We start from the raw sequence: 15577 nt of genomic DNA on the forward strand, positions 1-15577 counted from the left end.
CAGTTCCCAGGCTTTTCCGTGCAGCCCTTTTTAAACAAAGGCACAACATTTGCCACTCTCCAATCTTCAGGCACCTCACCCGTTAGTATCGAGGGAACCTTTGGAGGGAACTCGACCCACATCCACATCCCGTCACCATGTGGGGGGAGTCACAGACCCCCCCCCCCCCAAATCCCGTCACCGTGTGGGGGAATCACAGACCCCCCCCCCCGTCCCGTCCCATCACTGTATGGGAGACATTGAGGGAATGTGATGCCCCCCATGGTCTGTTAAATTGCCAGGAAGGGGTGGCACGGTGGCACAGTGATTACCGCTGCTGCCTCACAGCACCAGGGACACGGGTTTGGTTCCCAGCTTGGGTCACTGTGTGGAGTCTGCACGTTCTCCCTGTGTCTGCATGGGTTTCCTGAAAGGTGTGAGGGTTAGGAGGTTGGCCATGCTAACTTGCCCCTTAGTATCAGGGGGCCAGCTCGGATAGGGCCTGGGATTGTGGTCGGTGCAGACTAGATGGGCTGAATGGCCTCTTTCTGTTCTGTAGGGATTCAGTGCTAACTCTCAGCATTAGGATTCATGGAGTTATGTAAAGGCTGAAAGGGGAGGCTGACAGTCCCTGGGGAAGAGTCAGCGCTGATTCAAACATCCCCAAATACTCAACATCTCAAAACAGCACCGAGATGAAGCAACAAACATTCTAGCCTCAAGTATAAAAAGTGAACAGATTTTTATCATCAAAACATCACTATAATAAACCCTGACTTCACCCTATCGAATCCGGGGATCATTTATTTCATTTCTCACGGATTCGGAGCCTGAGTCCAGGTTCAGTTTGGAGTAACACTGGGAACAGCCGCCCCATTCCCGGTATTCCCAATCATCTACATTCCACGTTGCTAAGTCAGTGATGAGATAAGTTTTTCACTGACCAGCTGTTATACAAACAATGCAGATGTTGATCTGGGCAGGGGAATGTTTTGTATCCGGGTGGACAGTTCCTGTTGGATTTCCCTGATTGCAGATCCTTATTCTCAGATCAGCCGCGAGGGGCCAGTGAAAGCAGCGAGCTTCATGCCTTAACCTCAGGGATCTGGAAAAACCAGGAGGCAAACCTTGTGTTTCACTCGAGGGGAGAGATCTCTCATTTCCCAGGAGGGAGCCATGTAGATTAGCCAGTCTCGTCGTATTTCCGTGTCGATGATCTCTTGTTTGCCTGGAAATTAAAATGATCCCTGCGGATTTCATAGAGGAAAGCCAAGATTTTAACTCTTCATTGCCCAGGGTTGGAGGGGGGGGAGGAGGTTTGTCCATTGCAGAAGGGCAAAGTCCATTCCCAAGGGTTACTAGCCATTTCCAGGAGTCAGTAGCCATTTCCAAGGGTCACCGGCTGTTCCCGAGGGTAACTGGCCATTTCCAGGTGTCACTGGCCATTCCCGAGGGTCTCTGGCCATTCCCGAGGTGATTAGCCATTATTAAGGATTCCTGCCTGTTGCGGGTAGGTTTGTGACTGTGTCGAATTCACACAGCTATGTGGCTGTGAGGCCGCAGAGCAGGGCTGGCTCGTCGCTGGGAGAACACTGAACGTGGACTCGGAGAGCTTGTGTAAAGTGAGGAATCCCCGAGGAATGCCGGTGACACTGTTCTCTGCAGCTCTGCAATCAAGAGACAAGAAACAATCTTCATCAGCTTCAACTCTCTGATAACTTTGTGCTGGAGTGAATAACCACACCCCTCCTCCCACTCTCCCCCACCCCACCCCACCACCTCGCCCCTCTGCCCTGAATCAATTCCAGTCAGATTGATGTTGTAACCAGTTGGCCAAACTCCCCGCTGATGAAACTTTGACAAAAAGTCATCCAGACTCGAAACATTGGTTCTATTCTCTCTCCACAGATGCTGTCAGACCTGCTGAGATTTTCCAGCATTTTCTGTTTGTGTTTCAGATTCCAGCATCCGCCGTATTTTGCTTTTATTTATGTAATATCACAGCTTAATTATAACTCTAACAAAATGAAGCAGATTAACTCTAAACAGCTGAATAACAGTTAAAACATGAAAGGAAACAAAGCCCAATTTCTAAATTATCACTGTTTCAGTTCCAAATAAGCAACATTCACTTACAGACTCAAAATTCCATGTTAAATACAGTTAGCAACTGTAAATATATTTGCTATAAGGAGTGTAGACAGTCTCAAAGCTGTCAAAGAGATTTTGAGTTTCAGAGCAGCTAGCAGATTTCTGTCTTTAAACAAACCCCAAGTTTAAAGTTTATTTATTAGTGTCACAAGTAGGCTTATGTTAACATTGCAATGAAGTTACTGTGAAAAATCACCTAGTTGCCGCACTCCAGCACCTGTTCAGGCACACTGAAGGAAAAAATAACATGGCCAATGCACCTAACCAGCACATCCTTCAAACTGTGGGAGGAAACCGGAGCACCCGAAGGAAACCCACACAGATACGGGAAGAATGTGCAAAATCCACACAGACAGTGACCCAGACCAGGATCGAACCTGGATCCCTGGCACTAACCACTGTGCTACCGTGCTGCCCTCAAATATAAAAGCAAATTACTGCGGATGCTGGAATTTGAAAAAAAACAGAAAATGCTGTAAAATTTCAGCAGGTCTGAGGTGTTGTCCTCAAAAGTTGTTTCTCTGCTATAAACCTAGCTTCCCCCATTAACCACATTATCACAAGACTCTGTCAATCAAACTACTCAAAAATTCGAGGGAATATCTTCATCTATAAATAAAAGTCCATTAGCTCTATCCAAAGTAAAAATGATATGGCTAAAACGACTAATTATCCCGCTCTCCCAACACCTGAACTGCTTTCCTTCCAGACATACCGACTATCTGTAGCAGAAAGCTGAATCTTAAAACATTCACCTTAAACATAAAATATGCCAATTGCACATTGTCATCACAGAGGGCAATTCTCTCAGTTCTAAGACATCTCTGTAGGAGTCCCTCAGGATTACTGTCCTACACCCAAACATCTTCAACTGCTTCATCAACGATCTTTCTTCATAAGGTCAGAATAAGAAGTCTCAAAACACCAGGGAAAGTCCAACAGGTTTATTTGGAATCATGAGCTTTCGGAGCACTGTTTCTTAATCAGATGAGTCACCTGATGAAGGAGTAGCACTATGAAGGCTCGTGATTCCAAATAAAACTGTTGGACTTTAATCTGGTGTTTTGAGACTTCTTACTGTGCCCACCTCAGTCTAACACCTGCATCTCCACATCATGATGTCCCTACACCACACGGACTGCAGCGGTTCAAGAAGGCAGCTCACCACCACCTTCTGTAGGGCAATAAATGCTGTCCTAACCAGGGACACCCATGTATGAATAGAGATAAAATTCACCTCTCAATTTCCTAAACTGCAGTATGTACAGACCCAACCTTTCCCATAAGACCAAACCCCCATCCCAGATATCGGTCAAGTGTTAAAAGCAAATTACTGCGGATGCTGGAATCTGAAACCAAAAGAGAAAATGCTGGAAAATCCCGGCAGGTCTGACAGCCTCTGTAAGGAGAGAAAAGAGCTGACATTGAGTCCAGCTTTGACAACCAGTCAAGTGAACTTTTGCTGAACTGATTTGAACGCATTTATATCAATTCTTAAACAAGGTGACCAGACTGTACGCTGCACTCCAGGTACGATCTCACCAATGCTCTGTACAACAAATCATCTCCTCTTTTATATTCCATTCCCCTTGCAATAAACAACAATATTCCATTTGGCTTCCTAAAGAATCAAAGACTCACAGAGGGAAGTATTGGCCTAGTGGTATTATTGCTACTGTTAATCCAGCTAATGTTCTGTGGACCCGGGTTCGAATCCCACCACGGCAGATGGTGGATTTTGAATTCAATAAAAAAAATCTGAAAATAAGAATTTACTGATGACCATGAAACCATCGCTGGAAAAACCCATCTGGTTCACTAATGCCCTTTAGGGAAGGAAATCTGCCGTCCTTACCCGGTCTGGCCTACATGTGACTCCAGAGCCACAGCAATGTGGTCGACTCTCAACTGCCCTCTGAAATGGCCAAGTGAGACACTCAGATTGTATCAGTGATTCAAGAAGGCAGTTCGCCACCACCTTCTCAAGGGTAACCAGGGATGGGCAATAAATGCTGGCCCAGCCAGTGACACACATATCCCATCGATGAATGGGAGATGATAGGGGCGGCACGGTGACATATTAGATAGCACTGCTGCCTCATCACGCTGGGAAGATCTGGGTTCAATTCTGGCCTTGGGTCACCACCAATCTGGAGCCTGCACATTCTCCCCATGTCTGCGTGGGTTTCCTCTGTTGTGCTCCGGTTTTCTCCCTCAGTCCAAAGATGTGCAGTTTAGGTGGATTGACCGTGCTAAATTGACCATAGTGTCAGGGGGACTGGCAAAGTAAATATGTGGGGTTACAGGAACAGGGTCTGGGTGGGATTGTGGTTGGTACAGACTCAATGGGCTGAATGGCCGCCTTCCGCACTACAGAGATTCTATAATTCTATGAATAAAATAAAAATTTATCCTTTATTCCAAGTTAACACCATTCCTTTGACCCCGCGTGCTTCTATTTTTGGAATGAGGGAGCCAGGTGTCTCTTTATCAACTGCAAGATCTTTCCCACAGATACCAGAAACTTAAACAACCTTCCCAAGCTCAGAATTAAAGAAAGGGAAAGAGAGTACCTCGGATCATGGAGAAGGGAGGTGGGCCGTTCTCATTACTTGTTGGCCGTTTACTGATGCCCCCGTTCTGGGCAATGGTGGCTGGACCTGGGACCCCCTCTGAAGCTTGCTGTGTGGACGCCCCAAACCACAGGCCGATGTTCTCCTTCAGACAGCGTCTGAACTGTCGGTTCAGGACAGCGTAGAGAACTGGGTTCAGAGCACAGTTCACAAAGGTCAGCCAGGTGACCAGGAAGTCCAACATCTTGGGGACCTTCCTCCCGTACACAGAGCCGGGGTGAAAGTTCACGATGAAGTAGGGCACCCAGGTCACCAGGTAGGTTGTCACCACGGCAACGATGGTTCGGGTCGTTTTTGACTCCATTGCCACATCGGACGAGCTGCTTGTGTTGAAGTTTGAGTTGGAAGAGATGAAGCTAGCCCACTTCCTGGAAAGGCTGGACTGTAAGAGCCTGAAGGGGCTGAATTCCATGGGGATGGAAGTGCCTTCCTGCTCAGGGGGAAAGCTGCTGGTGAAACGCTGGGCTTTCTGCTTCACATGTTCACGGGTGACCCGGTAGATGAAGTAATAGGAGATGGTGACCAATAGCAAAGACATCACATAGATCCAAATAAAAAGGTAGATCCCATAGGCCAGACTGGAGCCTCCGTCCAACCAGCTATAGTCACACAAACACCTGCTCGGGGAAAACTTGTAAAGGCCCAGACCAAAGAGCGGTGGGATTCCACAGAGCAACCCGTTCCACCACAAAAACACAATCACCTTCTTCGCCTTCTCCTTGGTCACCACCAGTATAAAGGGCTTTGCAATGACGTAATACCTGTCCACCGCGATCCCAGCCACTGACAGGATGGAGACGTTCCTCAGCGAGAAGGTCAGGAAGCCCGAGGTTTGGCACAAGGTCGCACCAAAGGGCCAGCTCTGGGCGACGGTTGCTATGACGATGGCAGGCAGGCCTAAAAGAGCGATGAGGAAATCGGCCAGGGCCAAGGAGGCCACAAATATGTTGGGGATACTTCGCAGAGGCCGGCATTTGTAAACCAAAACCAGGACTAGGATGTTCAATGGAAGAGCAACGATTAAGATGAGCAGATAGAGAATTGCCTGGGCCACGGTCTGTGCCAACAGCTGGTGTGCTTGTCCGCTGCTATTGGATCCCAGTGCTGCTGGATCCAAGTTCTGAAGATTGTTCATCCTTACCGGAACTGTGGGAGCATTCAATTCCAAATGGATTCCTTCATTCAACTTCCCAAAGACTTCCGAACACAAGCCTTAGCATCAGCCTGACTCGGAGGGAGGTTAGTCCTCAGTAATCCAGAATGGCTGGCTGGTCAATTGCAGCCACTTGGGAAGCAGGAATATTTAATTGTATTGGACAGGGAAAAAGATCACGGCCAAAACCTCACCTCTCAGTCACAAGGTTCCGGCTTCAAGCCCCACTCCAAAGAGCGATCTGAACTGACAGTCCTGTGTGGTACTGAGGGAGGGCGGCGTTGTTGGAGCTGCTGTCCTTCAGATGAGAGATTTAAACTCAGTTTGCCTGCCTGGGCCCCACTGATAAGAAGCCAATATTTAACCCTCAATCAACACTGCAGATCAAAGAGATTATCTGGTCGTTATCTATCACAGTTTGTGGGATCTTGCTGTGTTTCACATCGATGATTACACGTCACGGTGAACCGTGTTGGGACATTTGACAGACACGAAAAGAAACAATGGAAATACTCTTTTTTCCCAAAACTTCTTGCAGTGACAGAGTTGGATCTCGGAGCTCTGTGACTCTGAACCCCACGCTCACACCCAGGCAACGCCTTTCAAACCCCTCCAGCAATCTGCTCTCAGGTTGTCCATTAATATCCTGGTTCACCTTCACTTGTATAAACAGTTAGTGGCCAGACGGGGGAGAGAGTTGGTTCTGTCAGCCTGAAAAAATGCAAAGAAACACAGCTTATCGATAGTAAGGTGGAGGAATAATACAGCCTTTTTAAAAATATTTTACTGCTGTCACAAGTAGGCTTACATTAACACTGCAATGTAAAATTCCCCTTGTCGCCACACTCCAGCCCCTGTTCAGGTACAGAGGGAGGATTTAGCACCTAACCTGTATGTCTTTCGGACTGTGGGAGGAAACTGGAGCACCCGGAGGAAACCCGCACAGACACAGGGAGAATGTACAGACTCCATACAGACAGTGACCCAAGCTGGGAATCGAACCCAGGTCCCTGGTGCTGTGAGGCAGCAGTGCTAACCACTGGGCCACCGTGCTGCCCATTTTAGCATTTAGAATTTAGCATGGCCAAAGTACCTAACCGGCTTGGGTGAGATTCTTCGCCTCCTAACCGTCTATTTCCTGCCAGCGGGAGGATTCTCCGGTTCCACTGTTGTCATTGGGAATTCCCATTGTCAGCTGCACGGTGGCACAGTGGTTAGCATTGCTGCTTCACAGTGCCAGGGACCTGGGTTCAATTCCAAGCTTGGGTCACTATCTGTGTGGAGTCTGCACATTCTCTCCATGTCTGCGTGGGTTTCCTCCGGGCGCCCTGGTTTCCTCCCACAGTCCAAAAGCCGTGCTGGTTAGGTGGATTGGCAATGCTAAAAATTGCCACTTAGAGTCCTGAAATGCGTAGGTTAGAGGGATTAGCGGGTAAATATATAGGGATATGGGGATAGGGCCTGGGTAGGATTGTGGTTGGTGCAGACTCGATGGGCCAAATGGCCTCTTTCTGCACTGTAGAATTTCTATCATTGTACGATCACCCCACACTGGCAGGAAACCCTTGGGCAGGAGCGCGCTGCCGGCAGAACTGGAGAATCCCACCAACGTGAACAGTCAGAGGATTCTGGCCCTTATCTTTTACCTTCAGCAAGTTTATTCTACAATCAGAGGTACAAACTCTTTATGGTTCCCCCAATACCAACCTCTGCCCATTTATACTCCTGGAAATTGAGCCTGTCTTTACCAATGCAGTTGGTTTAACGATGTAATTGCCAATTTGTGAAACTGCTGCTACGTTAACACGGTCTCAGTGGTTTAATATCACAACAAATTTATCCACTGTGTTCAGAACAAAGAAACTTGGAGATATTTTTATCCCATAACCATTTATAGCTTAAGTAACTAGTAAATGGCCTTAAACTCCATTTTGTGAATACATACTTAGAGTAATATAAATATGTCAAACTTAGGGTAGCACAGTGGTTAGCACTGCTGGCTCACAACACCAGGGACCTGGGTTCGATTCCCGGCTCGGGTCACTGTCTGTGTAGAGTTTGCACATTCTCTCCGTGACTGCGTGGGTTTCCTCCGGGTGCTCCGATTTCCTCCCACAGTCCAAAGATGTGCGGGTTAGGTAGATTCACCATACTAAATTGGCCCAGGATGTATAGGTTAGAGGGGATTAGTGGGGTAAATACGTGGGATTATGGGGATAGGGGCTGGGTGGGATTGTGGTCAGTGCAGACACGATGGGCCGAATGGCTTCTTTCTGCGGTGTTGGGATTCCATGATTCTGATTCTGTGACTGGGGACTATTCCAACAAGCCTGACCCACACATTGTGTTGGCTGGTGTGATGGCAATGCCATTCCCCACCTACTACTGCCACTAATCTCCCCCCGCCCTGCCCCTCCCCCCCAACCTCTCATCAGTCATGTGATCGACTGGAAGAGGCAAAAAAGGAAAGAACTCAGGGTCAATAAGGAGAAATAAGATACTGTAATATCTTTCTCCCCATGTCTGCATGGGTTTCCTCCGGGTGCTCCAGTTTCCTCCCACAGTCTGAAAATGTGCGGATTAAGTTGATTGCCCCTAGTGTCAGGGGGATTAGCAGGGTAAATGTGTGGGGTTACAGGGATAGGGCCTAGGTGGGGTTGTGGTCTGCACAGACCCGATGGGCCGAATGGCCTCCTTCTGCACTGAAGGGTTCTATGATTCTTGCTCCAGGCAATTAACACCCGGCCTGGAGACTGTGTCTGATTTGGTATCTGCTGAGGGGACAGATTTGCCCTTCACAGGCACTGCCCACTGTGCTAATGAGCCACACACAGGGCAGGAGGGTTCAGTCCAGGGCTGGCAGCCCATTAGCCTGGCAACAATTGAACGTGGCACAATTTCCCTCGGGTATCTCCTGAGCTGGAGAGGGATTTTTTTGATTTGATTTATTATTGTCACGTGTATTGGGACATAGTGAGAAGTGTTTTTCTTGCGCGCTACACAGACAAAATACATAGAGAAGGAAAGGAGAGAGTGCAGAATGTAGTGTTACACTCATAGCTAGAGTGTAGAGAAAGATCAGCTTAATATATGGTAGGTCCATTCCAAAGTCTGACAGCAACAGGGAGGAAACTGTTCTTGAGTCGGTTGCTATGTGACCTTAGACTTTTGTGTCTTTTTCCCGATGGAAGAGAGAATGTCCAGGGTGCGTGGAGTCCTTAATTATTCTGGCTGCTTTGCTGAGGTAGTGGGAAGTGTAGACAGAGTCAATGGATGGGAGGCTGGTTTGCGTGATGGATTGGGCTACATTCATGACCCTTTGTAGTTTCTTGCGGTCTTGGGCAGAGCAGGAGCCCATACCAAGCTGTGATACAACCAGAAAGGATGCTTTTTATGATGCATCTGTAAAAATGGGCAAACCCAGATTGGGTTTCTGCCCCTTACTGCTATTTTAATCAGTCCTGGTTTAGGTTAAACCAGGTTCCAGCTTGGCAATGCTGAATGACCAAACTTCTAAATAGTAACACCACGATGACAGGGAGCTATAGCCCTGGGATACGAATGGGAAAGGGTTAATGCTACGCACTGCCTGTTACACTGTCTAAAAACCTTCATAATCCAGAGCAGCAAACACTCTGTGTGAAGAGAGAATGATCTAAATTAGTCATCTAAACTGCGATCTCTCTCTGCTGGTCTGAGATTAACTCTCTCTGCCTTGGGCTCATGGAATTTGGTTCTTAGACATACAATAGACTACTCTGCGTAACACTTGTTTATCAGTACCATATCTGAACAGAGCTCTCGGACATGACTCCAGTCTCCAACCTCTCTCTTGATAATCTCGTCTCCGACTGACTAGTCCCAATGGTACATTATCATTAACGTCATATATCAGCATATCCCACCTGTTAACCCTTTATACTACACCTTCTCCTTAGTTTTCAGCTATAACATTTCCCATTATTTCTCACACAATCTTCATTTCTTTTCGCTATCCTGGATGTTTCTCTTTGCCCAAATTCCCCACTTTCTAGTTTTTGTCTCTTCCCAATTCCTCTGGGCTGAAATCTCTTTCTCAAACTCATTCCTTCCTTTGATGCTCTTAAAACCTTGTCTTCCATTAACCCCCAACTCTCTTTGATTTATTATTGTCACATGTACTGGGATATAGTAAAAAGTAATGCTTCTTGCTGGCTACACAGTCAAAGCATACTGTTCATAGAGTACACGGGGGAGGAGGAAAGGAGATGGTGCGGAATGTAGTGTTATAGTCTTCCACTCTCAAGGCATTTGAGAAAAACAGGATTTGCCAAACTGTTGGATTTACTCAATCTTCTCTCCTGCTCGTGTGTCCATCATTGCAAATGTTGACCTTTCACCCTAAGCTTCTCAAAGGGACAATTTGCTGTTTGAGCACAGAAATCTAGAGAATTCTACAGTCACGAAGCTTCACCCTTACTGAGTGTCAACAAGGAACTACCCCAGGTGTCGGAGCCTCAATAAGACATTCCCAAGGCACTAACAGCCCCACATCGCTCAGTAATGTCTCATCAGAATCCACTTGGCGCAAGTGGGTAAACTTCAAACAATGTTATTAACAGTGATGCCACAACTAAACCTTCTATTTACGGCACCCCCTCCCTATCCCCACCTTGACGCTGCTCAGAATTTTGCAACTGCCTCTTAATTCCCACTCTCCCTCCCCCTCCCTGCAGACTGCAATGTTTGATCCAGACACTGCAGAGGTCAATAAAATATTGCCCATCCCTATAGCACTCGTTTAGAGTTGAGAGTCAACCACATTGCTGTGTCTCTGGAGTCACATGTAGGCCAGACTGGGTAAGGACGGCAGATTTCCTTCCCTGAAGGACACTAGTGACCCAGATGGGTTTTTCCGACAATGGTTTCATGGTCATCAGTAGATTCTTAATTCCAGATATTTTTTATTGAATTTAAATTCCACCATCTGCCGTGGTGGGATTTGAACCCGGGTCCCCAGGACATTAGCTGAGTTTCTGGATTAATTTACCCTCCTAGCCGCCCTGACATTAAAGGGGCAATTTAGCATGGCCCATCAACCTAATCCACACATCTTTGGAGTGCGGGAGGAAACCGGAGCACCCGGAGGAAGCAGAGAGAACATGTAAACTTCACACGGACAGTGACCCGAGGCTGAAATTGAACAGATCCCTGGCACTGTGAGGCAGCAGCGCTAACCACTGTGCTGCTCTTCTTTCTTGAGAAGCGAAGTGAAGGAAAACGCTTTTCGTTCAGTTGTGCCCAGTCTTCTCATCTGGAACCTCCGGCAGTGCAGCAATGATACTCGAGAGAGACCAGTCAAAGCAGCATAATTCATCAGACAGATCAACTTCCCACTGACTGTCCATGCAGAGCGACACTATCCATTCAAACACTGGCCAACAATATTTCTAGAAGCTGCTAATCGAACCGTGCAGGCTAGCCCTGGAGCACTGCCAACCCTTCAGGGTTGAATCTGGTACAAGAATGCCAACTTAATCCCATTCTTCCAGGATCAATCCAGGCACCTTGAGTCAGTTTAACCTCACAGAGACTACACTGGATGTAAAGGGTTAAAATCATAGAATCCCTACAATGCAGGAGGCCATTCGACCTATCGAGCCTACACTGACAACAATCCCATCCAATCCCTATTCCTATAACCCCATGTATTTACCCTGCTAATCCCCCTGATACTGAGGGGCAATTTAGCACGGCCAATGCACCTAACCTACACATCTTTGGACTTGTTTCTTGTACAGTTCTATAATAGGGTGACTGTGTACAGTCACCCTATTATGGAAAGGATGTTACTAAACTAGAAAAAGTGCAGAAAAGATTTACTAAGATGCTACTGGGACTTGATGGTTTGAGTTATAAGAAGTTGGATAGACTGGGACTTTTTTCTCTGGAGTGTAGAAAGCTGAGGGGTGATCTTATAAAGGTCTATAAAACAACGAGGGGTTTAGATCAGCTAGATAGTCAACATCTTTTCCCCAAGGGAGGGGAGTCTAAAATTAGAGGGCATAGGTTTAAGGTGAGAGGGGAGAGATACAAAAGTGTCTAGAGGGGAAATTTGTTCGCACAAACGGTGGTGAGTGTCTGGAATGAGCTGCCAGAGGCAGTAGTGGAGGCAGGTACAATTTTGTCTTTCAAAAAGCTTTTAGACAGTTACAAGGGTGAGATGGGTATAGAGAGATATGGGCCAAACACGGGCAATTGGGACTAGCTTCAGGGTTTTAAAAACGGGCGGCATGGATAAGTTGGGCTGAAGGGCCTGTTTCCATGCTGTAAACTTCTATGACGCTATGAATCTATGGATCTATGGAAGAGATTGAAATGAAGGACTGAGCAAATGAAAGTAAATTGAGAGGAGGACATAAGGAGGCTACAAAAAGACATGGACAGGTTAAGTGAGTGGGTAAAAATCTGGCAGATGGAGCACAGTGTGGACAAATGTGAAACTGTCCATTTTGGCAAGATAATAAAGTTTATTGTTTAAATGGTGAGAAATTGCAGAACTCTAAAGTGCAGAGGGATCTGGGTGTCCTAGTGCATGAATCACAAAAGGTGAGTATACAGGTAACTAGAAAAGCTAATAGAACGTTATTGTTTATTGTGAAGGGGATTGAATACAAAAGTAGGAAGGTTATGCTTCAGTTGTGTAGGGCATTGGTGAGACCACATCTGGAGTAGTGTGTCCAGCAGTGGTCTCCAAACTCCAATCCAGATGCGGCTCATGGGCCATGCACCAGGAGACCCCTGGAGAACTGTATTTAACGAAAGATACAAATGCATTAGTTCAGCGAAGGTTTAGCAGCTGAATAAAAGCAAAATACTGATGCTGAACATCTGAAATTAAAAACAGAAAAATTCTGGAAAAATCCAACAGGTCTGCCAGCCTCTGTGGGGAGAGAAACAGAGTTAAAGTTTCGGATCTGCTTCAGGACAGGCAGAGAATCACGTAGACCCAAAACATTAACGCTGTTTCTCTCCACAGAGACCTGCTGAGTTTATTCAGCATTTTCTGCTTTCATTACTAGACTAATGCCAGGAATGGGTGGGTTGTTTTATGAGGAGAGATCGGAGAGGTTAGGTTCGTATCTGCAAGAGTTTAGAAAAGTAAGAGGTGACCTGAGCAAAAACCTTTCAGATCCTGTGGGAGTATTGACAGGGTGGGTGTGGAGAGGGTCTTCCCTGGTGTGGGATAACCCAGAACTCGGGGTCACTGTTTAAAATAAGGGGTCACCCAATCAAGACAGAGATGAGGAGAATTTTTTCCCTCGGAGGGCAGTGAGTCTTTCTTCCTGTGCAGGCAGTGGGAGCAGAATTCTGAATATTGTTGAGGCAGAGTTAAATAGATTCTAGATAAACCAGGGGGTTGAATGGTTTTTGGGGTTCAGCAGGAATGTGGGGGTTGAGATTACAGTCAGATCAGCCATGAGCATCTTGAATGGTGGAGCAGGGCCTGAGGGGCCAAGTGGCCTCCTCTTGCTCCTAATTTGTATGGGATCCTATTCCACAAACCCTTTACATCAGGATACGAGTGACTAAACTAATCTGTCCTTTGAAAAGAATTGGGAATGATCCCCTTAAATAAACACAACGTTGAATGAATTTGATAGACATTTCACAGAACCTCGGCTTTGTTCAAAGTGACCTTTGCTGCCAATTCGATTAAACAGATCGAGTCCATCAAAAGAGAGATTGCTGAATTCTCCATTTTTAACAATACATCTATCACTTCAACTCATTAAACAAATTACTTCAATGATTAAATTAACTTGCGCTCTCACCAATGTTCAGCAGCAGTCCCACTCAGCAACTGGGATCCCCACCACTGAAAAACACATGAATTTAACCTTCGGTTGGTTTGATTGGAATCTTAGTTCCACTCCTTTAGGATTCTGGTGTTTCCCTCTCAGGACAGCCTTGCTGTTGAGCCTTTCTTCGAGAAAGGAGACATTCTGTCAGAGACATTTTCAGCTGGTTTCGGTGGCTTAGGCTCAATTCCACTGCTCCTTCTAAAGGAAGTGAAACGTTTCCTGCTCCTGTCCCACTTATCCTTTGTCAAGCCAGCCCACTCGCCAAGGACCACCCCACTTCACTCTCAGCACTTACCAAAGCGTGATAAAGAAAGGGAAAGGAAGGAGAGACAGAAAGAGCAGGCGGGGGGGGGGGGGGGGGGGGGTGGGGGTGGGGGGGGGAACGTAAAACACACACAGGAAGCAAGACAGAGAGTGACAAATACACAGAGATACTTAGAAAAGAGAGAAATACAGAGAGAATCATAGAATCTTCACATGGCAGGAGGCCATTCAGCCCACCATACCCTATCCCCTAATCCCACCTACTAACCCTGCTAATCCCCCTGACATCAAAGAGCAATTTAGCATGGCCAATCAACCTAACTCACACATCTTTGGAGAGAGAAAAGCAAACAGGAGGAGAACGGATAGCAAGACTCAGAGGGTGAGAAAATGTGAAAAAGTAAGATATAAAAATATAAGTGGAGTTTAAAATAAGACAGAAACACAGAGTGTAAGTGAAAGGAGACTGTGAAATGATTAATTCCTCAGGAATTGTGTTCCTCGCTCACAATACTAGTTTGTGCTGGAGTCGAGTCTCCGTCACTTGAGGCAGTTCCGGCGTTTGTTAACATTAATTCACTTGTTAGGAACATTCAAAGCTCCAGAGGAAATGCGTAGATACCAGCTCCACAAGTGCGGCTGGAGGACTGGAACTAAGTCTGACCCAATAACTGCTCCTAATTCTCCTTCCCTACAACTTTCAGGAAGGAGTTTAAAAGCTATTAGTCTGTGTTCACATTCCCTGGTTATTAACCAGTGACCTGGCACTGGATAAGGTGCATGTGGGACAATGATGGGATTAAAACTGGCTAATACACTTAGTGGTTTCACAAACTGACTATACTTCAAGATTGTTATTTATGAGATCTGCTATTGAGACTAATAATGAACCGTGAGGTCAGTGGTAATGAAGGAACTGGAACAGTTTATTAACATGTCTTTATCCTGGCACAGTCAGCACAAGTCTAGAGGGGCTGTGAGGCATCTGTGTGTACAAGTTCACCCATGCAGTTCATAGATAGACTCCTACAGTGCGGAAAGAGGCCACCCGGCCCATCGGGTCTGCACTGCCCTCAATCCCACCCAGGCCCCACCCCCATAACTCCATGCATTTACCCTAACTAGCCCCCCTGACACTAAGGGGCAATTTCGCCTGGCCAATCCACCGAACTCATATCTTTGGATTGTGGGAGGAAACCAGAGCACCCAGAGGAAACTCAGGCAGACTGAGGAGGACATGCAAACTCCACACAAACAGTGACCCAAACTGGGAATAGAACCTGGGCTCCTGATGCTGTGGGGCACCCTGTTGCCTCATACATACATCAGTATATCTGAATGTGTATTTGTGTGTCTGAGTGGATCTATGCACACATATTTAGTTTCACGTGTTTTTGTCTGAGTGTCCATATCTGGGGCTGTCTGTCTCTATTGCTCTGTGTATCTGACTGTCTATCTGTTTCTCTACATGTCTGAGTGCATCTCTGCCTCTCCTTTTTTTAAAGAGGTATTTTTCCACGAGAGGTAAGCGTCACTGTAAAGCCAGCATTTGC

General features: G+C 46.6%; 1 protein-coding gene across 1 annotated transcript; it reads right to left on the reverse strand.

The window, feature by feature from the left end:
* Positions 1–802: 802 nt before the first annotated feature.
* On the reverse strand, positions 803–13937 carry LOC145360706 (putative G-protein coupled receptor No18). Its single transcript, XM_080216075.1, has 3 exons — positions 13731–13937; positions 4704–6627; positions 803–1646 (listed from the first exon to the last, which is right to left on the reverse strand). Exons 2-3 carry the CDS (start codon positions 5896–5898, stop codon positions 1513–1515), a joined length of 1329 nt encoding a protein of 442 aa, XP_080072201.1. The 5' UTR covers positions 5899–6627; positions 13731–13937; the 3' UTR covers positions 803–1512.
* Positions 13938–15577: the final 1640 nt, after the last annotated feature.

Source organism: Carcharhinus amblyrhynchos, chromosome 32 (genome assembly GCF_965287045.1).
Source record: "Carcharhinus amblyrhynchos chromosome 32, sCarAmb.v2.hapA, whole genome shotgun sequence".
Classification (NCBI taxonomy): Eukaryota; Metazoa; Chordata; class Chondrichthyes; order Carcharhiniformes; family Carcharhinidae; genus Carcharhinus; species Carcharhinus amblyrhynchos.

Coding starts and splice junctions, on each gene's coding strand:
- LOC145360706 (XM_080216075.1), bottom strand. CDS start 5,898: ATGAACAATCTTCAGAACTTGGATCCAGCAGCACTGGGATCCAATAGC. Junction 1,647..4,703: donor TCCCTTCTCCATGATCCGAG/GTACTCTCTTTC, acceptor TCTTGATTGCAG/AGCTGCAGAGAACAGTGTCA.